General features: G+C 45.8%; 1 protein-coding gene across 1 annotated transcript in view; it reads right to left on the reverse strand.

Annotated features, from left to right (window-relative positions):
• Positions 1–12,348, reverse strand: part of LOC135917103 (RYamide receptor-like) — a 399,699-nt gene extending 387,351 nt beyond the window's left edge. Inside the window, exon 1 of the mRNA XM_070539304.1 lies at positions 11,801–12,348. Within this exon, the coding sequence (XP_070395405.1) occupies positions 11,801–12,306 (506 nt within the window). The 5' untranslated portion in view covers positions 12,307–12,348. The remainder of the gene's footprint in view (positions 1–11,800) is intronic.
• Between the last annotated feature and the right edge of the window lie 13,094 nt (positions 12,349–25,442).

A 25,442-nucleotide genomic window follows, 5' to 3' on the forward strand; every position in this document is an offset into this window, starting at 1 on the left:
GTCACTACTACGTGAGGGTGGTAGTTTATGTGGAATAAGCTGCACGGCGGGCTAACACGCAGAAAAAGAAAGTTTAGATGAACAGCTTGACAGGGTTCTGCAAAGAAAGAGCCGCTTGCTCCAGTTAAACTGGACACATATTTGATGCATTCTTGAGCTCGTTTATCTTCCACTTAAAGCGCCGTGTTATAGCCGGCAGCTACACAGAATTTTGCGCTATAGTGAAACGCTTTACGGACACGTTCCCTCATCTATAAGTTTCAGCGCTCTGCGAACTGTAATGAATCCAAATTTGGCGACATGGATAATGAGCTCAAGATCCTCGTATGGACAGCGAACATCGTGTTGATATGCAGGCCATTGCGTAAAGAATCGCGTTGATGCAGATTTAGTTTTTATGGCATAAACCATCCGGATACACAGTGCTGCTGACACGGCACGTAAACGAGAACACGACTCAATGCTGCTGCCGCATATTCTCAATCATTGTGACTACGTTCGCCTTGTTTGACCGCGCCAATACAAAGTCTGTTTTCTTTTTTCTTTTTAATTCGAACACTTAGGAAAAATTCACCGACGATACGATACTTCCTAATGCGAAATTTGAGCGCACTCTATACGTGTTTTTATAGAGCGCACTCTATACGAACTCTATACGTGTTTATGCCTCGATTATGCCTCCGCCGCAGCCACCGCCGACGAGGACGCTCGCCGCAGGAATGGACGCCTAAGAGCTCTGCTCTAAAACAACGCAACCCATATACAAAATAAACCCGACGCACTAATTAACTTCCTAGTTACCAAGTTTGCGGGACATTTTCATGACGACATTGAAGGGGATCGTCGTAAAACTCTGGTTCCCTGTTTCTACATTTTAAATTGGCCATGAAGACCAAAATAAGTCGCGCCAAATCATTCGTTTAATTTACCTGATTACGCACGTGGAACCGCGAGCCGCGGCTTTCTGTCCTACCCTTGTGTGACATAACAGCGTGGCGTAAAATGAAGCTGCCGTTGTACTTACTCCCTCTTCTCACAAACAAATTCCCATCGACGGTTTGCGTAACTCCCAGTTGGATCCGTAGTCGCTTCATAAGCAGGGGCAAGCTGAACGTTTTCTCGCGCCGAATAGCGAAGCTTCATTCTACATCGCCCTGCTACGTCACAGACATTGCACTGTGACCCGCGTCTCGAAATGCTGCATACGTAATCAGGTAAATGGGAGGAATGATTGGGCACCTGTTATATCGATTTACATGGCCGAGTTGAAGCACACAAACACGGAACTAGACTCTTTGAAGGTGCTCCGCAAATTTCCAATATAAACGTGCACCGTAATGTTTGCAACTAGGAAGGTATATAATGCAAACGTGTGAATTAGTTAATCACATGCTTTGGCTTCTTTAAATGCGGATGCATTTCTGTGTTTACCCAACGAGAAGAACCATCCATTCGTTAGTCCCGTAAGACGATCGCTTTCAATATAGCTCCCGCAGAAGCGAGCGAATTCACCTTCGTGCGGCCGCTCGGTTCAACGCCAGCCAAGCGGCGAGAACACAGTGCTTACGCAGCTCTAAGCAAACGCACCAGTCTGCCCCTTTCTCAGATCACTTTCAAGATACAGGCCCGCACGTCTCTCTTCAACGCTAAGTAAGCGGCGAGAACACAGCGCGCGAAGCTATCAGCAGTCGGCACGTAGTGTCGGAATCGCAGATCGCTTTCAAGATGCGGTCCGCGCGGCCGTGCCACGCAGCCCCCGCGGGCTGCGTGGCACGGCCGCGGGGGCTGTGCCAGGCATTATGAACCTTGACCGCTTGGTCAAGGTTCATAATGATTCTACACGGATGAATAAGGCGCTAAAGAGCGATAACAGCTTACGATTATCGGAACGTCATTAGCGCACCTGGCGCCGCCACCTGCAGTACTTTGTTGCGTCATCCGTGCATTTGCACGACCATCCGCACCACTTCGTGTCGCCGCAACGCTGTCGTTTGTACTGGCGGGATGAAGTTTCATAACATTGATAATGACACTGGGCTGCGTGGATAGTAGCAATTTGCACAATGCTTACGCATCTGTACACAACTCCTACAGTAGTTTCTGAGTAAATACTTTCCTTTTTTTTGCAGATGATGTCCGCTGGGGCAGGTAATTAATGAGTAGCTGTTCTAATCGAGTAATTTTAGTGCGCATTTCAAGAGAAAATTGTTCCAAATAAAAGAAAGAAACAAAAAAAATTGCAGTTTCGCCCGAAAAGCGGAGCCTCGATTGCGATAGCAAATTAGTAGACAGCTATACGGAGTAAGGATAGTAGTTTTATCGGCCATATAAACTTGGAAACATTCGCCTACTAACTGAATTAACAAGCATTGTGTCAGCGTGCGCAAGCAAACACGAACACATCACACTCCATGAGCGCGGACACTCGCTCTCTAAACGCTGGTGTGAGCAAGCGCGGCCGCAGTACAGAGCGAAGTAACCTTCGTGCTGTCTATCACTTCAACGCAAAGGTGGCGAAAACAGCGCGCACAATGTATGGACAGGGCGCGCGCGGCCGTGCAAAGTATGCACTTGATGGCGGAATCGCAGCCGTGCCCCCTCCCTCCCGTGCTGCTTCCCCGCTTTCCGCCCTATCGCGCGCGAGATTGAGCCGGGATCGTCAGTTCCCCTTGCGCCCATGGTCGCGTACGATGCAGTTGCTGCCGAAGCACAACGCCGCCTCCCCTCCCCCCACCTCCATTCTTTTGCGCGACGGAAGACGGCGCGCTTGCTCTCCTCTTTCTTTCTTCGCGCACGCCAGATTGAGCCGCAGTCGTGGGCTTGCCTCGCGAGCTTTCACTCGCACATACAGCATGCGACGCGCGGCGACGATGTTGTCGCACGTGGACTTTATACGAAACATCACGGCGACGGCAAAATGCGCCTGGAGGGTCCATATAATTGGTATCGTAATACAAAAAACTATATGCGAGCACGACACTGAGGCAAGTCATATGCAAATTTCGGTGCATGCAGTGTTACTATTCCACGTCACTGTACAGCTATACTACGCCACTAACGACACTGACACGGCCCATAAATATAAATATAGTCGTAGTTTGGCTAACTGTCGTACCGGTAATCCCGACTTATATCGTCTAGCGATCGCCATCAGGCTGGCCTCCGATCGTCGTCAGACAGGTGCTTGATAAATCTGTCGCCTAGCAGAAACATCGCAATAAAAAAAGAACCCTGATTGGATGATAGTGCTTCTATCTCCGTTAGATGTGCGCTCAGGGATAAAGAGAAACATGCTTCTCAAACCCAGACGGCACGAACTGTGGTAGAATTATTTGTGAGCCGTGAATACGTGCAGATTTTCGACGATGGTGGCTCCTTTTCGCGAAGGTTAGACTTAGCAAGTCCTCAGAATTTGTGAACGCGTATAGCAGTCGCTTCTCGGGCACATCGAGCAATACCAGCGGAAACAAGTGTCTTTTGACCTTAGCGCTCGTCATGTTGGTTTGAAATAAACTACTTTTGACGTCGTAGGAAACACTTGCAAAAGGTGGGAAGCGCCCGCGGCATCTCATGCTGTCAACAGTGGTATGTCACAAGCGTCCGCCCTATTCCGCGCTTCTCTCTGTGACATGAGCCTAAACAGCTTACTGGATTTGTAGATGTTGCTGAGTCAGTACAATATTTATTTCCAGTGACGCACTGCTTGCGTATGGCGCTCAGCGAACATCAACCGGCGTCTCCTTCAGTGAATCTTCTGGTAAACAATGCATCAGCATCCATTATACATAAAGCAGACAACTCGCGAAATGCTCGTGGTTTAGGTCCTGGTTTAAGCTCCGAATACGTGAGACTACGGGGCTACCAAGACGTTCACTAGTAACTGGAAAAAAATATTTGCAGGATATTCAAATAATATAATTAGCTCATGTTTCATACAGTGGTTATTTTATGTAGTAAGACACACGGTGTACGAAATTAATAGTTTCTGTGCAAAAATATGGTGCCATAGCCCCCTTAAACATGGTGGTTGCGTTAACACTGTCTGCATGCTTTGAATACGAACTACTGGCAATAGCTTGGCGAATATATCGAGGTAGATTATCCCTTCTCGGTTGTAATAGCCTTCGAGAGAAGCCGAATAAGTTAAAAAGAAATTGCGTACAAATTATAAAAGTCTTGATGACAGTAAATACAAAAAAAAATTAAATTGTGGGGTTTCACGCGCCAAAACCATTTTCTGATTATGAGGCATGCCGTAGTGGAGGACTCTGGAAATTTTGACCACCTGAGGTTCTTTAACGTGCGCCTAAATCTAAGTACACGTGTGTTTTCGCATTTCGCCGCCATCGACAGTAACGACGAGCTGAACATAAGATACACTCAGATATGCCCGCCCTCTATCCTACGAGACGCCCAGTATTGCTTTTGTCACAGACGAAAATTGCTTAAAAAACTAGATACTTAAACGAGACATTAGGGTTCTCTTTTCGTTGCTGTGCACATGTTTTATTACAAAAAAAAAAAGGAAAAGCAGAAAGATAGCTTTCTTTTTTTTTTTCTAACGTCTGCTGTTGTCGCACAGAGGTGCCCTCTGTCGTAGTCCTCCTGGCTTGTAAAGCATTCGATTGAAAATAATGACGACACTGCTATAGTAAGCCATGAAGGTAATGGTTCCGGACGTGTGCCAGTTGCTTAGGAAATTTCGCAGTGCGCCCGGTGGCCACAGGCTACGAATGGTCCGCGCAAGTGTAATCGTATAAGTGCTTTACATTTCAATGTGCATTCATGGTTTCTAATTATCTTTTTTTAATGTCAGTTTTACTATTTCGCAATTAAGGTGAACGATTTGCGAGTATCGTGCGGACCTTCTTTTTTTGTTCTGTTTTATTAAGGGCATCTAGTGGATAGAGAATTGAGGAAAGCGCTACCGGCTTGTGTGAATGCAAAGACAGGCATCGGGTGCGCAGCGTTTTGCTCTTGAACTTCAGCCTCAGGGTGCCTTGAGTGCCGGTACCCAGCCTAGCTTTCTTTGAATATTTACGGCCTAACCTGAACAAATAGAACGTGCATCATACGGGTCCTAATGAGAAGACGATATTTTACAAACTATGCGATAAAATATTTCTTTCTTAGATTACTTATATCCTAGAAAGTATTCAATGCAATGTTTATGGATGATATTCGTCAGCATGAACAAAATATGCGACAGCCATTGAAAGGCTTGTGGAAGCGTGCGATCACTCATTTCGTTCTTTTCAATCCTTCCTATTCCCTTGCGGAGTCAGTTCGTTCTCTTTTTTTTTAAGAACAGTTCGCTCTGTGGAATAAAAGTGGTGGCGCATCTCATACATCTCAAAATTATTTTCAGGATATCCACATAATACAATTCACTCATGTTCCACAAAGTGGTCATTTTATGTAGAGAAACACACGGAGTCTGAAATGAATAGCTTCTGTGCAAAAAATACGGTGCCATAGCCCCTTTAAGGATTGTGGTTGCGTTACCACTGCCTACATGCTATGAATACGAACTACTGACGGTAATACGGCGAATTCCTCATCGAGGTCGATTGTTCCTTCTTGGTTGTAATAGGCCTTCTAGGGACGCCGTATAAGTCGAAAAGAAATTGCGTACCGAGTTAGGTAGTGGGTCCAACAGTGGGTCTACAGTGTGTACAGCTGTCTAATAATTTTCTATCGCAATCAGTGCATCGTCTTTCGGGCGAAACTGCGACAATTATGACAACATACCTTGCAAGTGCTCGCGGATTTTCTTAGGACTTTTTAATATTTATACCATGGCGCATGCGTTGGCTCTATTAATATGAAGATAGCCTATTTTGACGTTGCTTTTTTTCGGAAAGAGGTCTGCGCAGATAAATCCTGGCAGGAAGCGTCCTGATGCGAACAGCGTAGCATGGGACGCTCCCACCGCAAAGGGTTGTGTGCGGTTGCGCATACATTGTCGCCGACCTCGCCGTCATAAGGCGCTGGCATGCCGCGGAGTGGACGCTCGCGTAATGTTATGAACAAGTCGTAGTTTCGCTGTAAAGGCGAAGCATTGTGATAGCAAATTGTTAGACAGCGATACGAAACGAGTTTAATAGCTTTATCAGGTGCATAAACTGCTGTACACATTAGCTTACTGAACAAATTAGCAAGCATGCTTCTACTCGGGCATGTAGTGTGGGCATTCACATTTTAATGTGTTTTACAGGTGCGAGAAACTACAAATTCTGCCCGGAGAAGTTCTTTCGAGTAAAGAAGAGAGGCATTTCCCCCTTACTGATTACTAGTACTAACACGGTATGTCAGGTCTTGTTTAGATACCTCGAACTTCATAACGATGGCGCAAGGTCGCACACAAACGTCGTGAACAATATGTCCTTGGCGGCTGCCTCAGCACATAAGTGTGCCTTTCGCAACGTGGTGTACTTATTGCGGACTGTCTCCTGCAACTTGGCATTTTTTCAAATGCGCCCATGAACTTTTTTGCGTTTTCTCCTATGAAAATCTGGTGTCTTAACACGAGCTGTCTGAGATACGCGGTGACGTTTAGACTTGGCTCAGTTTTTTTTTTCTAGGGATTGAGTATTTTTCTCTATAAATAGTCCAACGCGACATATTAAGCGGGTTAGTAAAGTGCGCTGTATTAGGCAAGCTGAACTTCTTTTCTCTCTGTATGGTGAAAGCACTACGCACGCAACAGTTGAGGTTTAGCGCTAATAAACGCCTTCCATGTGGTCGGCCGAAGCCGGTGATAAATAAGGACCATGTTGAAAGGCCAAGTATCGCGGAATAAGACAGCCTTTCGGACATCTGGTGACCTACACAGCGCCCGTGTTAAGTAGCGAAGTGGCTCCAAATATGAAGTGATAAATTACCTTTCAAGTGCAGCGAGCTAGTTAAAGTATCCGTTGTTGAAAATTTTGTTCTGTTTGAGCAGAGTTTTGATCTAGCGCCTAAAACTTTTAACGGCAGTTTCTCTCCAGCGCATGTGAACGAGCAACCTGAGCTATAAAAGGGGCCATTTTCGGTGTTTACGCTTTCGTGCTCACACTTTCTGAATAGGGGTAAGTGCGCCGAGCTCCCAAGATTTATTATGTTTACGTTGAAACGTTTTTTTTTACCTGTATCCTTAGTTGTGCATGGCTTATCACAGACCCTTCTTCCACGATAAGAACGCACGCGACGAAGTAATCAAATGTACGCCTTTACTGGATCGTAGGAAGTCGCTGCTATCCGATGCACAGTGTATTGCACGGTGTGCGTGCGAGAATATTCACACACACACACACACACACACACACACACACACACACACACACACACACACACACACACATATATATATATATATATATATATATATATATATATATATATATATAGAGAGAGAGAGAGAGAGAGAGAGAGAGAGAGAGGCTTTCCTACATTAAAGCTTGCCAATGTTGACTACTGGGCGTGTTGGTATAGCATATTAGAGGTTGGATTGCGCAACATTTTGACGAGACACACAGAAGAGACACACACCACAGAGCGCTCTGTGGTGTTTGTCTCGTCAAAATGTTGCGCAATCCAACCTCTAATATACTTTCCTACATTAGTTCTTACTTATATAAGCAGCATCAAGCATACTGCCTAGCTTTACTATATTGACTTTTGCTTGAGGGTGTTTCAGTATACCACCGTAAACCTGCTGATTAGGCTAGGTTGGTATTTACTACTGAAACTCCTTTCCGATTCATGTGCTGCAGGGCGCGAGATTAACAAAAAAGCGAGCTTCCACAAGTGTAGCCAATGAGGAATATTTAAAAAAAAAGAGATAATGACGACAACCGTGGGAACGTTGGAAAGGGCGCAACGCTTGCGACATTAACCGATGCTTATCTTCTTTTTTCTCTACATTTTCAATGCTGGTAAGCAACGAGCACGTGGATTTCAGGAGAAGTGGCAGCGTTTTGACTGTGCATGTCGTGTAAAGAGAACTCTTGACTCCGCGAAATGGCCTTCTATCACAGTGAGTCAAAAGAACATTGCTTGACACGCGCATAGGTTTATATGTCGCACTTATCAACGCAAAGCAGTGTCTAAAAAATGAACCGCACAGGCAACAGAGTGAGAGAAAGAGAGAACAAAGGCAAGTTGTTTCGCCACGTAAGGAGGAGCACAAGACTGACCGACAAAGAAAGCGTTACAGTGAACCGCCACTGTATACCGAAAATCTCTTTGTCCCTGTCCAGTGTTTGCACAGCGTGGTCTGGCATCGGAAGAGTCTCACCTATACATCTCGAGGGGCACATTGCGAGAACGGGCGAGGTCCTTGTACTTTACCCTATTAGCTCGGACCTCATGTGCTCGTGCATAGAGCGCCTGCAGACGTCGATTTCCCCTTATCTCTCGCGACGCGAACAGCTCCGCGAGCCTTACAAGGCCCGCATTGTCATTTCGGCCAAGTGGTTGCTCGCACACACTTATCCTGCTGCTGCTGCCCCACGGTGTGTTGCGCGTAGTGCAATTGACAGGCGCGCTGAGGAATGGTTGGACGGGTGCGACACTTGGGAAGAGACGTCAAGCTCTCTTGTGTGCGACACCTAATACGGCCGCCTGTGCTGTTGGCCGCCTGGAATGCCACCCGCTTGCATGGCGGGAACGCTTGTCAGGCGACACAGAAGGATTGAGAAACAATTTACGCTTGTCTCAGAAGAGAGCGTGAGGCTGCCGGTCATCGGTTGAGAAACGGCGTGGTTCTTTCACTGGATTTCGTCTGAGGCCGTACATAGTAAGGACGCTCTCACACCAAGTCCATTGTAACAACTCATTGCTGATGTCTCCGAGCTGCCCTGTTATCTCAGGCTTGCTCACTGAGAATTATCATGAGATTCCTAACAATTAGTCTACTAATAAACACTTACAATTTGCCGCTTGCAAGCCATTTATAATTAGATTGCGATCTCGTGCCACCTATAAGTCCCACAGTTCGAAGGCGCTTTTAACATTCCTTTGAGATACTGGTCTCAACGAGATACTTCAATTCGGTATGTTCTTATACGTGTGTGTCACGTGTAGCATGTCTTGTGTGTACCATTTCATTTATCGTCGTTTTCACCTGGCATAGCGTGTTAGGTGCGGGCAAACCTCTCAAAAAAAATGTTTTTTCTATGTAGGCTCTCTCCTATAATTAGTTATTATCTAAACGCTGTCTAACGTAACACTGACCACAGTAGGCCACCCACGCAGGACAGAAAGGCGGCGTCCGCAAGCGCGGAGCCGTTTTCTTTCCCATCGCCATCCCCACGAAGAGATGGCTGCTCTTCGCGCTGTTGATCTCTGTAGGGATGCGCCAAAATTTTGCAGTTCTGTACTTCGACACCGCCATTGTCGGTTGCAGCTCTTTTGGGCTCGAGTTGCCATGTTCTTTATTTGCCCATGTCACTTTGCATTTATTTTTTATGAAGCGCGTCATCCATTCACCACCTCCTTTATATTAAAAGAAAAAAAAAACTGCTGCTTGGTTCTTTATATTTTATGCGCATATCACTCAAGATATCGAGTTCCGCATAGAAATAAACGGAACATGATCCTAAACGAACAAACAACACAACGCTGATAACACGAATCAAAACTAAAAGGATAAAACGAAAGTGAGAACCACATTAACGCAAAATTTATATAAAAGATGGTCCATGTGATGAATTAGCCTTGCGCCAGTAACGGGAGCGTACCCTTCGAATTTAAACAAAAAAACGATTGCGGACGTCGGTCTACGCCAAGTGTTTCTTTTGCGCGTTGTAGGTGAGCGTACAACAGAAAGACAAGCTTCGGTGAGAAGTGTTTTTGTTCTCTTTGTTGGCCTCACAGAATTGATAGAATTCGACACTGCTAGAAATGTAATTGAATACTAAAGCGCCAGGCCATCTCGTGTCTTACATTTTTTAATCTGAAAATCATACGTATCGTGCTCGAGCTCCACTTATGGGTACGCGCGATGTCAATTATCCTCTTCAACGACTCATTACTGCAAAATTATTTCACTGTGGTGAGAAAAAAGTATACTATTGTAAGTAAGTGTGATGTGCAATTTTCACCGTAATGCTTGTTTTCGTAAACCTAAATAAATCAGCATTATGAAATCTGGCGGTGGCGGGGAAACTAATATACGAGCTTGCCGCACACCAGCGTGGAGCATACTGTACAATATTAAAATTAACACCTTGAACAGCGGGAAGTCATAACTTCGTATTTTACCATATCCAAGTAGTGGCTACTGTGTAGCATCCAGTATAATAACTGTTGAATATTATGCCACGATCTGAAACAGACAAAATATTTTTGCGACATACCCGGATATCACAGGAGTCTATCAAGAAACGTGAATGAGTCTACGAAGAAAACTTGAAACGTGAAGCTGCGTCTCTGGCTGTCCTTGGTAATAATATGTTAAATAGCCTGGCGTTCCATCGGGAAAATAATAATAGTAGCAAAAATCCAGTAAGAAGATTCCTTACTGCACTTTTACTACGCTTCATAAATTACGTACAAGAAGCGAGAGAAAATGGAAAAAAAAGATATTGTAACGGCAGCACGGAACCCTAACGCACTCTAGAAAAATAAAGTTCAAGCTCTGGCAACATGGGGCAATGTCGGTGCTTCTATTCGGTCACAACCGCAAGGAGTTGGCATGTTGAAGTCCTGAAAGAAACTTGCATCTCCTTCTAATTTTGGCTTGGGAAACGCTCACCCGCGGCCATTGCCATATAATAGTTGCTAGCCTTACGCAGCCAGTAACTATTATCACATGGGATAGCTGCCTGCAAACACTAGCAAATGTGTTTATTTTATGAAAATATGAATCTACCTTGGCCACTTTTGAAAAGAAGCAATGTGCGAAATTTTGGACTCATGCAATATAGTGTAAAACGTCAAGCATCTTGTCATGTCATAACACTTAATCGGTTTTAAGCGAAGCTTTCATAGCTGTTTGTGAAGAACGCTGTTGCTGCTTAGAAACCATTTACAAGTTGAGACCACATGACCCATATCGGCCTTTCCACTGCGAACCGTCTCTCTCAACATAAACATGACGTCCTCCATCATGCACAGGATACGCATGACGTAGAACGAATGACAACGATAGAACGACCGCGATGGCTAATGTCACAGGAAGCCAGGTTTAGGGTGGCCTCATAATTGCTAAGCGAAATTTGGAAGGGATCAGCTGTTTTTCGTAACATATAAACTCCGTGGCAATAAAACTTTCAGTTTTCTAAACCAACACAACTAATTATTAGTTAACGTTAAAACCGGGCTTAGTGCTAAATTTCCAGACCTGGGACAAGATTATCGACAATACATTTATCGAGATTTGCCGATATTTATGTGCAGGCATTTCTTTCAGGAGCGTATTTTTCATTTTCTTTAGCACGTCAGAGGTAGTCTTGATGAATGCTGCGTAGACATTTATAATCGGTACATTTGCTTTTGTGATAATGCTTAATGCGTTTGATTATAAGCACCTCCCGCCTAAGTATTTAAGATACGCTCACAGCAGACTTAAAGCTTTGTGTCAGTAAGCTATTATAAGCCGCGGCAAAAGTAATGTTTGGGGATGATAACGGCAAAGCATAAATCTGAGAATGAATGGTACAAACAGTGCGAAGAGTACCAATTGCCGCAAAAAATTACTTTCAACTCTAATGGAATCTCGAACATTTCTTATGTCCATCGACAGAAGAATGGTTCTTAATGGAACAAACACAAACACAAAACCTTTGAGCGATAAGCTCTTGGATGTACTCACCGGTCGATGCCGATGGCGGTAAGCGTGTAGACGGAGACGATGACCGACACGTGCTGCATGAACAGCACGACGGGGCAGAAGAGCGGCTCGAAGATCCAGCGGCCCAGCATGAAGTCGGTGTAGGTGAACGGGATGGAGAACACGGCCATGGCAATGTCCGACAGCGCCAGGTTCACCAAGAACAGCCTGAGTTCGCGCGACGACCGTCGGCCTAGCACAAGCACCACGATGACCATCACGTTGCCGCCGAGAGCCAGCAGCGCGGTCAAGCTGTACAACACGATGAGGAACGCCTGGAGCTCGAAGCCCAGAGCAATCATGGGAGGATAATCGTCAGCCGTGAGATTAGGCCGGAATGAAGGCGATGTCGAGTTCTCTTCGGACAGCGCCCAGGAACCTGAGGTAAGCGTAGGGTCTGTGGCTACGTGGCCCAGAGCTGCCGAAAGATTGGCGCCCTTTGTCAGCGCTTCCGACACCGTGGATAGCGGCAACATTGGCAAGGCCATGGTCAGGGCCGTCGGTATTCGGGCCGGAGATTCTTGATTTACAGCTCTCCTTGAACTTTCTTAGACTAACTGTACCGCAACAATTGCTGTCGCTCACCTGTTTTAGATGCGGGCTTGCGACCCGCAGCTCGGGTTGCGCAAACTGATTTGACGACCACCGCCGGTTTGTGGTAGTTTTGTATTTCGAAGCAAAATCTTATTTGCTGCTTTTTAGAATTCTGTTATATTTTGTTGCTCGACAAAGTGCCAGTTGCCGGTCACCAACACTTGGAAGCCACTGGAATGTAAGATGATTTGTGGGTTCGCGCAGTAACTCAGTTGTCACCGCTTTGAACTCGAGCACGAGTACTCACTGTACAGATGGCAGAAAAGTCCCGTCAACGCTAGGTCAGCCTTCGGCCCAACTAGCCACAAAGTATGTACGACGAGCACACCCGGAAAAGAAGAACAAGAACGCACCTTAGTGTCCACAAAACACTAATTCCTGTTGGCAATATTGCTGTATTTCGCTGACTGTTGAAGAAAAAAAAGAAAAAAATAACCAGAGAGGTCGTTCAGCTCTATTTATCTACTATCGCACGTGTCGGGAAGGGTGCACTAAGATTGGAAACTGCCTGTAATGAGATATAAATATTTAACACAGACTGGAAATTAAATACACCGTTAACATAAACTTGCTCTCCTGCGCAGCTGTCTTGAAAATCCGAAGCAACAGGTATCTCGAGTACACAGTTCAGCACGGAAATGCGTGAAAGTTGGCCGGTGCAGTCCACAAGTACGCACACTTGACGGGGCGGTTCGATACACTGACGGAATTCACGATGAGTTCGAACAAACAGGCCGGAAGCCGGGCATCGAACGAATGATGCGAGACTGGAAGCTGCCGCTCGGAGACGGATCAAGCCGACGGGAACGGACCGCGCCTTTGCGGGACGCACAGCGGGCTGCAACCGCGCGCCAAAGACCGCGTTTCGCTACGAGTAGGGAGATGCCTTTCCCTGCTGTTTTGTTCGCTCCTGCCTTCCCTCTCGCAGTGCTCACCCTTTCCATGCGCGCCCGCGCACGGCGTTTGCCAGGGGGCGCCACAGTCGGCAGTAGCCCGACGACGCACCCGGCTTGCCTGGAAAAAAAAAAAAAGGAACCGCGCGTGTCGGCACTCATTCATTCTACGTCGGTTTATTCGCTGACCCATAAAAAATCAAGCAGACCCAAATTTTGACTCTCTCCTACCCTGACGCTTATTTAACGTAAGCACAAGATTTATTTGTTCACACAAAAGTTGGCCTATTTCTTCGCACGTTCGTTCTTTCCTTCCTTCCTTTGATTCGTCAGTGCGTTCGTTAATGTCTCTATTCATCTACGCGTTCGTACACAGAATTGTTCAGCGAATTATTTCTTGACTGACATACGGGCATAGTGTAGACACCAGCATAACTGACCCTTAAATACAGTTAACTGAAAAGAGTTTGCTCTTCCTGCCTTGAGTGTCTGCTGGCTTCTTATACACGGCCCTTGTGTGCTGGGCTACGAACACTAAGAGCATTGATTGCACCAGATTGCGAGCTTCACTGTCCATATGCATAGGGTCACAGCATAATCATTTGCTTCCTGTAGTAAACAAAAGTTAAAAGGGAAGTACACTGAAGGAACTGCCAGCGAAGAAGCTTGCTTTTAAACAACCTAGTTATAAAGAAACAAGATTTGTTTGTGTACCATTTGAGCTGGTTTTCTTTTTTTTCTCTAAGGATGTTCGAATGCCAAAATTTTTGTATAGAACCGAATACGAGCGTACGAGCAAAACTTCCTGCGACTGTCGCAATTAAAAACCGAATCTATCATTTCTACAATAACGTGAATATAAAGGTCGCGTGGACTCCATCGGGGGTAAAAGATGAAGACAGCTTATTTACCTTGATACATTTAATGCCATTCAGATCTAGACGTTCGGTCAACTGAGGAGCCTGAAAAGGAGGAGCAACTTAAAGGTCATCGTATATGGCGCACTACCTCAATAGCAGTAATGGAACTCAGGAACAGCACGATGCATGTAAAGCACTGTGTTCATTGAAGGGGCAAACTGAAATACTACAGCTCTATACGTAGTTTTGAGAGGTATTCAAACGTGGCGAGATGGCCGAAAGAATAAATTGATTTTCCTAGACCGAGAATACAGTTTCATAAGCTGTCTAAAGACTTGGTGTTGCTTATTGATTTACATGAAACTGCTGAGCAGTAGTTGCTCCGTGCGTTTTCTGAGCAACTGTGCCTCGGCGCAGCAGCCTGAATAGCAGTAATGTAACCACGGCTATCCTACAGCATAATAATTGGAAACAACGAATACTTGCATCTGCCATTCTCCCTGTCAACTCCAATAAGTGTTTTTATCGCTTGTAAGGGAACTGAAACAAATATTCGACAACTTCAAGTAATGAATTATTGAAATGAATTTTTGAAAATGAATCTTCGCAGTCAGGCATTATTAAGACATTTAAAGAATCCACGTTAACAAAAACAAGTAGAGACGAGTTTGGTGATCGCTTCTTTCTTATCTGCAGTTCTTTTAACGAAGAAATAAAGCACCAGAGAAGTAGCACACACCGCCATGCTTCGCAGGAGGTGTGATGATTTCCCTTACATGTGCTTGTTGTCGTACATTATATAGCGCATTGGGGGCATTTCTATGTCCATTTTACTGGAGGGGGGGGCGCACTCGGGCAATTGACTGATGTCCTGTTTTGCTGGTTCCCAATATACTCGCTTGCAACATAATTAATGCATTACCAAACTATGAATCAGCCACCCTTGTATTAATGTAACGTAGTCAGGTAAACATCCTTTCAACGTCACAGCTACCATTCGCAATGCAGATAAGCGACAGCGCTGCGTTAATTAGTTTCCTAGCACATTACCGCCACTTACCTGTATGCTACTTGCGGGAAATACGAGGTAATGTACCGCTGCCACATTCATGTAAATGCGACTACAAAAAAAAAATAAGATTTCTTTTAGTAAATGTCGGCAAACGGTAAATATGTTCTATATATTTATACGCCGCTTTCCGATGGAGTGCTAGGCGAAAACAAAGCACATACTAAATTCATATAGTAATAATAATAATAATAATAATAATAATAATATTAATAATATAATTTCTCTCGATCGCAAAAGCTGGGCAGCGTTCCATTTCTGTAGCACCTGCATTAGCACCTGCAACTTACGCAAGAGATCGGGTTTAACGCTATTTTCGCAAATGTTGTTCGGAGAGGAAAAAATGGGGTATTATCGGGTATTACCAGAAAATGAAGGACCCTACATGCGTTGCTATATACTCAGCAGAGATGGGCACCCTCATGAGGGCACGCCCTTACAAGGGCGTATCCATCCTCATGTGCCCTGACTCTCACGGCGGGAGGTGTACCCGAGGAAAAGCTTGAAGACGGAAAGAATGCAGGGGTTAGGTCGGGTGAGGTAGAGCGCACTTCGTGAGTTGGGCGCGAGAAGGGGAGAAGTGAGGCTAAATGACGAATCGGTGATTCAGGCCACCATAGTAATCTGCATTACGTGCATCTCGAAGTGATTGACATTTAATCGCGAAGCATGGTAGCCTGGTGTCCCAGTGAATGAGACGATGAGATGACAATGAGACGACAATCGGCCGATTTCTGTTGACCCAATTCAGGCAACAGCAATCTCTGTCTCGTTGGTGTCCCTGTCACAATGCATCGAGGCGAGCAGTATACGGGTGGTCGGGATGGCCACCGAACTGGCAGATTCTGACTCGTTAACAGTCAGACTTTGTGGTAACGCACAACGGCATTATGTCTCGCCGATACGGTTGCCGTGGATTTTTACACATGCCCGTCTGTTAAACCGCAACTTTTTCGAGAGCCCTCCTGGATTTGTCTGACCGTGCCTGGGTGCTGCTGTCCTACGTAATAGCCTTCTAAAAAATAACTAAAAAGTTAATTATCTCCATGTCCGATGGTGGGATCAAATCTCGCGCCCCCAGCTCATCAACCCAACAAACTAATCCTAATTTTTTTTCCTTATGTGGTATTTATTGCATCACGTACAATACTATACAATACCACGTGATTTGTAGGTCCTTACTAGGCCACAATTGCACGTTGCGCCAACGTCAACTAGCTCTTCGAGATGATCGCCGCATGTGTGAAATTGCGTAACGCGGGCGGGCGAGAACATATGCGCGGCCGCTCGTTTCTTTTGCGTCGACGACAGAGTAATGAAAACTGGCGAACTTATACCTGCGCTTGATTAACCGCTTCACGAAAGCTTCCCTTCTCATAGATTCTAAGATGCGCGTTGGATCTGCGCACATTCTTTATCTCTTTTATTCCTTATCGAAAATTATTTTGTTACCAGTTAATTCAGGTTGTTACTCAAATAAATCATGATGCGATCGAGTGCGTAAGTTGTAGTATTGAGCTTGTTCATCTTACTGCCATGCATTTACTGAGCAGCATTCGGGAAATTGTTTTACGCGCATAGCGCCCCGCAGAACAACCGAATGACGAGAATCAGCTATTCAATTTTTTGTAAAAATTACGGAGAATAGAACATATTGTGTGCCATGACCTTCTGTGTTTCTTACGTTTTATAGATTTTTTCGCCCGCAGGTGGCGTCGAACACACACAAGGTTAAAATAAATTGTGTAAAACTTGACAATGTAGGCGCCAGCCGAACTGCAATATATAGTTTTTTTTTTTCATTGCAGCATGTCGTTTAGAAGTGCAGCGAGCGCACAATGCAACTTGATCATGCCTATTCGTGAATCGCAAAGATGGCCCAGATGGAAAAGAGAGACCAGGAAAGACTGCAATTTTTCATCGTGTCTATAGTCTTTCTATCCCTGCTCTGCTTAGTCTTAGTTCTCACGCTCCTTAGACACAAAGTTTTGTAATGTTTTGCAAGCAGGAAAGTCTCCTTCAGTGCGCCCCCAAAGGAAGTACGATCAAAGCCCTCTATACAAGGATTTTTGCTGGAAATGTCTCTATAGATAGCCAACACCTTTCCATTTGCTGTTGCAATAGTTCCACCAGCCCATAATATCACCATTCTATCGCTTCTAATTGTTTAAATACCTTACTGTGTCGCCTTTGACAGAAAAAGACAACCAAGGGTATAGGCCATCGTTGGAGATACTTGAATTTTCTCAGGATCTACTTGCACTGCGTAACAAAAGTGATGTACTGTTGGAATGTGAATTAATAACAATTTCCAGTGCCACGTGAATGAAGCGCAATAATGTGAGTATTGCGACTCGGGGTAGACGACGAGAGACGGACTCTTGGAGCCGACGAAGAGAAGACAAAAAGCTTTACACAATATTTACATATAGCAGGTAATGGCAGGTAATAGACTACGTTCAGTGGTCAGGCGGCGCAGCGATCGGCTCAGCCGTCAGCGCCACCGTGTCAGTTCCGCGAAACACCTAGGCGGCCACTGCTACGGAGGCATGCTTTTGCGGCGCTCGTTTGGAACGTGTCGGTCATTCTAAATTGAAGTTGTAAGGCAATTGAAGACACCCAGGCCCATTTTAGATCACCAACGCTTCAGATAGCTTATCCAATTTACGACTTACAACCATGTATATCGTCTAAAAGAAGTAAACAGCATGGACATCATAACGAAATGCGTAAACTAAATAAAATGTATTATGGGGTTTTTCGTGCTAGAACAAATTTTTGATTGAAGCATTGCACAGTGGAGGAATCAGGAGTAATTTGAACCACCTGGATTCTTTACCGTGCACCTAAATCTAAGTACGCATGATGCTTTGGCATTTCGTCACCCTCGAAATGCGGCCGCCGAGGCCGAGATTTGATCCCGCGACCAGATGCTTAGCAGCCGAACACCATGGCCACTAAGCAACTATGGTGGGTCACCAAGTGTTTGTCACAACAAAGCATGCATCCTTACGACGTCGAACTCAAAGTAAATTAACAAATAATTCTTTTATTCCAATTAGGTGAGCAAATACGGCCGTATACGTTTTTTAACTGTCATCTGTAGCTCCATTACTTAGCGTGCCTCGCATCTCACAATTGTAGAGGTTTTGGCGAATAGGTAGGTAGGTGCTTTTTTCTCCGTGGACAAAAGGCTTCTACCTTATTTTGGTATTGTCGTTCCGGCTCCAATGTGAGAGGCCATTACCGCTGAAACATAATGGAAAGCAATCATCTGAGACTAAACAATGTGAAGACTGAACAAATGTGGGCTAGTGTGCGTGAGAGAAATGCTAATTTGTGATTACTCGACGTGTGCTGCGGTGCACTCCAGCCTTAGTTATGTTGTTCTGGGCGCGAGAAAACATCGGCCTGAATGAGCCCGGTTTCAGCAGTCGCGTCTTGATCCTGGTGCAGAAACGAGCTGCACGTTGGCTTATTAAGGCACAACAAAAAGCACAGTGCGTACAAAGCTCCAGCATGGAGCGCTTACGAAGCTACATTTGACACGTAACAACCAGTGCGCGTTTGTTTTGGAGTGAGACGAGCTAAACAAGTACCTAAACCAATTTACAACAGCGGGGATCAGTTCTCGCGTTTTTGTGCAGTTGTACCTTCATTGTGCATTTTACGGAGGATACTACTAGTTATTGTTTGCTCCTTCTTATTTTTGCATGTAGTACGTCTCAGATTATGTAACAAATATTCTCAAGAGTGACATGAACCGTGGCGGTCCACTTCAGCCGCCAGGTTGCTTCCCACGTTTTTGAAGGGAAGCGGTACAATTTGATGCCAACATTCCCTCCGCAGTTGTGACAATCCTTAACGCAGTAGTATCTGCGCTTCTTATTTCTGTTCACACTTCTAATGGAACAGCTGCCGAGAGGCAACGGTGAGTCCATTGAAAAATTAGAAAATGTGGCTTTCAGGCGGGCCGGAGTGCCATACGGGCAATGGCGATATGGCGGCGAGGGCCTACTCGCGGGTGCTCACCACCGCTGCTAGGTGGAGGAATACAGCTAAACAGTCCATGTACAGTTAAACTTGATTGCAGGGCGCCTATAGCATACAAATAGCGGAGCCGAAGAGTGCACCAGACCGACGGGGTGCCTGGTGGCGAGTCCCTCCCTAACAGTGAGCCAGCTCTGCCTTAAATCCCTTTGGGCGTACCATCGTCGGCAAGGCGAGGCAGGACAGGTGCTGACGTCAACCTCATCGCTTTCCTCTTTCGTCGAAGGAGAAGCCCAAGCTGCATAATCTGGTCTCCCCGGCAAGGGTCAGTCGTTCTGTGGAATTCTCAAGGCTGCCAATGGATTCGTCGTGGTGCTCTGTGTCTCCGGAGCGCTCAGTACGACATACAGAAAGGGTTCGGCAGTTTCCTGGAACTTTGCCGGTTGCCACCAAGCGCAACCACTTCAGAAGAACGAGGAGGGGAGGGGCGAGTGCCCTTTGCCACGATGTAGGCACGCAGTGCGACATAACAGTGTGCCAAAACCTTCGATTGGCACTATCACTATTCGCAAGCCAAGAGTGAAGACGTTCGTAGTCGTCAGCGGTATGAAATTAGAGGGATACGGCAGATTGCTTTTTGTTCGTTTATTAATGCGCATGTTTGCTCATTGCTAAACTGACTCCGAGCGATTACATCCATAAATGACACTCTTATTTTCGTTGTTACGCCATACAAGTATAAAGATTTTGAGTCACTCTTGATGTGTGCGCAACATAAGTATCTGTTCCAGGCACGTACCCAAGGGGGGGCCCAGGGAGGCCGCCCCCCCTCCGCTCCCGAAATTAAGACGCATACCCCCCCTCCCCGCCCATGCCACCCCTTTTCACACACATTCTTAAAGCGCCGCGAAATCAATGTTGAAACTTGACAGCTATTCGGCGGCCAACATTTTGCTGCCTTTTTCACTCCTTTTGGATGGCGGTAGTCATAGGAATCTTTTGGGGTGTGAAAGCCAGTTTTCTCATCGATTCGGTGCCTGCGCGATTAACTCGAGACGCGTTCAGTTGTTACCATCTTTTCGACGGTCACGCGCTTCGCTGTTGCTTCGTTAGTGCAACCTCCTTCGTTTAGGCGGATGACCAAGAAAGGGATTCGGTTCATGGTCAGCTGGTCTGTATGCACATGGAACGAGTTGCGGCCAGAGAAAACGCCAATTGCGTTTAACTTTTCCTTTTGCTTCATTATTTCCTCGAGTAACGGCTCGCCGCGACGCTGACAGCTTCTCGGTACCGTATACCCGCGATATGGGTTAGATGAGGTCAAAAATAAAATAATGCAAAATAGCGTCCATCCCTGCAATAAACGACCCTGCAACCCTGCAATAACCGTTAATTCCATGAGCAGCATGAATGTCCTCCGTTACGTCGTCAGGTTTTTGCCTAATTGTAGAGCACTTTTCGTGCAAGATTGCCAACCGGAAACAAGAGCCGCAAGGCGTTGATAAATTTAGCGATATACTAAGGAAGCCATTGTCGGCAACCGAGGCAACAACCAAACAGGGAGAAAAAGTGAAAGTTAACGAATTTATCCGTTGTTTATGAAAATATTCATAGATCAACATCCCCGCCCCGCGCAATATGCATCCCCAGCGCAACGTAGAAAGAAGGAAGGCCAGAGCGGTGGCGCTCCTACGCCGCGCAACAGAACTCCCTGGCGGCAGCTGCTTCGTTGACGCGGCCCAGTATGGACGCAGCAACAATTTCACGGTAGTGTCAAACAACCACAGGGGTTCGACCATTAACGCGGCTTCGGTACGAAGCACGTCGTCGCGTGCGGCGGAGCAAGTGGCCATTGCCTTGGCCCTCCTGGACGACGGACATGCCAATATCTTTAGCGACTCCAGGGCAGCCATCCGCGCCTTCAGCGTTGGCACAGTGTGTAAGGAAGCCTGTCGCATCCTCGACGGCAAAAGCATCGCCACCCACACTCTCACATGGTTCCCCGCTCACATGGGATCCATCATGGGAGGCCCCACAAACCTCAACGAGCTGGCCCACTCCAAGGCGCGAGGTCTCACTTTCCGCGACCATGGAGAACCCCAACGCCGGCCCGCAGTGGTGGAGAACAGGGATCAACCGACTGCATACAACGAAATTGCGCAGCACTTTTATCTCGGCAGGAGAGACTTTCCCCTTCCACACAAGAAGTTATATAGAGCGCAGGCATTGACCCTCAGATTATTGCAAACAGGCTCAGATCCCAACCCGGCTGTATTCCACAAAATTTATCCCGACACCTATGCCACTAGTTCTTGCAGGCACTACAATTACATCGCTAGCCTCTTTTTATTCAACATCTTTTTATTCAAAGAGGAAGTAGAAAAAACGCTGCCGGCAGTGGAGAACAATTCCGTGTGTTTTGAATGACGCTTCTACAGTTATCAGTCGAGCCGCCTGACGTAGCCACTTCTCTGCTGTGCTCATGTAAGTGTCTTTCTAAGCTTCCCCGGTGGGCGTAGTACGTCTAGAATTGCAGCGTCCTGCGCCCTAAGAGGTTGTACTGGGCTGGCAGCCACTCATCGTTACGTAAATTCTCAAATACCAATACGAGTCGTTTGCGGCACTTGGTAGAGCATAAACGAGGGATCGAAAAGAACTGTGACGGTTCCGCAAATATATATTTCTCTATAGTTCTTCCAGAGCTAATTCAAAAAATGCTACTATAGTGTGATACAAATTAAGTCTGCAGTGAAGCCCCGCCCACGCCCTCATGACCACCAGCGTTCCTCCGGGAGGCTGTAAATAATTCGTGTTTCAAACTTTTTCTGTTACCCAAATAAGGTGGTAACCACAAAAATAAAATTATTAGCGCGTAATTTTATACCTCTGGCCTCGCATATTATAGTGGAATGGCCAAATCCTATTTCTTTATTAAATTGAACTAACATGCTTGCTTTGATGCAACTATTTATTGTCAAGTTTCACTTTAGTTGGCGGTGAAGTTTCACGAGTAAAACAGGTTCAGCAGTGTAATGAACGGCACCGCAGACTTTTGAAGAGTGAAATGCTCAGGCTCTATACACTTTGTCCATGTCTGTTGCACACCTCATTCCTTCCGCCGATGAAAAGACTCTTCAAGAACAGCAGACGCTCCGGAGGTATCAAGTACGACGCCATTTTGAAAAGGCCGCATGATGACGATTTTATTTGCTTCTGTGATTGGATGGCGAAGTAAAACAACCCCGCGCGGTTTGTGTGCCTTGGTTGCCAACTGCTGTTTTTTTTTAAGTTGTATTCTACTAAAGTAATCTTTATTGTACACTTTGGCTCCTTTGCTTGTCCTCGGCAGTGTTCTTCCTGCGCTTCTTTCCTGCGCAAGTCCATTTGACGTAATTCCTTGTTTGCCAAGTAAAGGAGAGGTGTATCGCACAGGGCATACCTGTAAAATACACCTAGTTTCATTTATCTTTTGTAAGTTAACGCTTTTCTATGACGAATGGTGGACGTTATTCACATTTGTACTAGTAAAGTACCCCCCCCCCCCTCATTTGCATAGAAGTTACCTTGGGTTAGCCCCCTCCCCCCCCCCACCCGAAAAAAATCCTGCGTATGTGCCTGATCTGCCCATAGCATGAACCCGGTCATTTTCCACTGCAGCAGCTTACTTGCCCCGCTTGTACGACTATCGGTCAAACTCGGCATACCGTGTGATGGCAAACGAACCAGAGTAAACAATTCGTATCCTCACAACATGCCCAAGTTCTTAATCAGCTGCTCTACATATTAAGCGGGTTCTGCTAAGAGGTGAACGCAGCCGGTGCGTTGTTTGTAGCTCTGCGCATATAACCAAAATATATTAATTATGCTCATTGTTTAGTTGTGTCCCCTTATATTTTCAATTTTCACTCCTGGAACAGTAAGCTGTATATTTAAAAGCACAAATTGAGCGCGATTGCGGATGACACATTATCGCTCGCTGAGGGTGAGGTAAGGTGGAATCAGGAAAGTTTTGCATTTAGGGTAAGGGTGAGGTGAGTACGAGGGTTGGATGTTGAGGGTGAAGAAGAAAAGCAGAAAATTAGGACATTTGCCTGCCTCTACTTGTCAGATATAGTTGGTGTTTTATTGAAGCACCATTCAGACAATTTGTAGCAGTATGTTTTATAGACAATGCGGTAAATACAAGGAATAAACCAGATGAGCACTTGCGCTAAACTTCAAAGTGTTTCGATAGGTTATGCGTACAAAGTTCGCGAAAGCTATCGCTATTTTTTCGAGAAAGTCCTAAGTCTCGGAAAACATACTGTTTTATAACGTATGAGAAAATAGAACATTAACGTGTAGCCTCCGTGAAAAGAAAATATCTCAATACGAAAGCACTTCGCTTATATGGCTTATAGTTCTAGCCCAAAAGAATGTTCTATTGGCGCTTATTCATATGACTTCTTTCAATATGTGTTGTATGTGCAAACATTAGAACAGTGCACTTACTGCTGAAAAGGGAGTATTGTATTTTTCGCTAAAGCATTCCCGTGCTCACGCTAAAGTGGATGCACTTTTACTTGCACAAAAGGGCACTCATAGTCTTGCAAGTGTGAGACATTGCATGTTTATTTGAATGTACTGGCCTATAAAAAATTGCTGGCTCTCCCGTAATCGAGAGTAGATGTAAGCATGAAATAGCAACCGGCAAAGTAGATTGGTTGGAGATGATACAAGCCACAATCTTAAAATGGATGTAGCTACGTTCATTGCAAAACCCAGTGTCCAGTCCAGTGCCTCGCCGGATTATGGGCCCAGTGTCACGCGCTGGATGCTGGGGCGCTGGGCAGGCGTGGCATACTGGGAGGCGCTAGGTATAGCGGGAAAAGCAGCTCTAAAGCGAGAAATACGCGGTATACCTGGCTACCGTGTACTTATTTTTGAATACAGAAAGCAACAGTGAGCGTTTCACAGCGATAAAAAGCAAGAAAAAATAACAAAAGTGACAGATCCAAGATTCCACCGTCTAGTATGTTTGTAAATACCAGAAGCACAGTATTACACCACTAGGTTACGCCACCACATGGCACACTGGGAACACTTTGCCATATCAAGACCCAGCCGCAGTTTCAGTTTCGCACAGACATGTCTCGCACAGATATGGTACATGTGCTATCGCCCCGCAACAAAAGCATATGCCTGTGTCAGAAAGGAAAAGTCTGTATTAGATAGTATGCCTGGAAGTGCCAGAGCACAGATTTTTTGTTGCGATTGGTATTTTACCTTCGAAAAGAAAAAGCCCTAAATGAGCCCCTGACCCATCACGCTGTATGACATATTATGACGATTTTGATAGACATTTCTTCTTCGCGTAAGTGATATTTTCACGTGGTGGTGACGGTGAAGAAAGCAGCAAAACCATAGAGAAAGGATTTCAACAGGAGGGGACACTCGGCGAAAACTGGCAGCACGAAATACGTCAGGCTAGTATTAACGCCGACCGTTCGCTGCCGCGAGCATCGAAAAAAAAAAAGCGAATGTGAAATGAAGTTAACCGACATTGTTTCATTTTTTTATTATTTCCCGGCAAAACTACATATATCTGCGTGCATGAAGGAGAATTCAAAGAGAAAGCGCCGCAGAAAGAAGCGCCGTAAGGAACGGAATGCGATGGCTAAAGTAGTGAAGCCAAAGACGGCAACAGGCGCGAAAAGGTAGGGCGCAGCGAAAAAAAAAGGTGCGGTCGTCATGGACGATGTTGACGCATCAAACACGTTCGAGCCACTGGTCAAAAGGAGACCGAGAAGCATGTTCTGCACGGACGCGGAAAGAGGGCACGGGGCAGTTAAATTCCTCGTCGTTCCGTCGTTCTTTTCGAAGCTCAGCGTGCAGTACAAAGAAGCGCCAGGTGGCAAGACGAGGACCAGGTGGGGAGTAGCGACGCGGTCAATCGAGGTCATGATGAAAGCGGGGCGCCAGCACGCAAATTGGCAGGGGACTCTAATGTCTTGGGGGAGCTGATAGTGAGTCAGCCCTTTTGTTGTTCCTCCGTAGCCAGAGTAGCTTTCGGTCCGCGACCTCCTCGAGTACGGCTCAAAAGTATGAGTCAGTTGAAAACGTTTGAAACGGGAGATCAAGGAAGCTTCCGTAGAAATCAAGTGTTTTGTTTTATTTTTGAGCATTTGGAAAATTTCGCGATTTGAGACTAGAGTTTCTTTCAATATGTAAGGTATGAG

This window comes from Dermacentor albipictus, chromosome 1 (assembly GCF_038994185.2).
Source record: "Dermacentor albipictus isolate Rhodes 1998 colony chromosome 1, USDA_Dalb.pri_finalv2, whole genome shotgun sequence".
Taxonomy (NCBI): Eukaryota; Metazoa; Arthropoda; class Arachnida; order Ixodida; family Ixodidae; genus Dermacentor; species Dermacentor albipictus.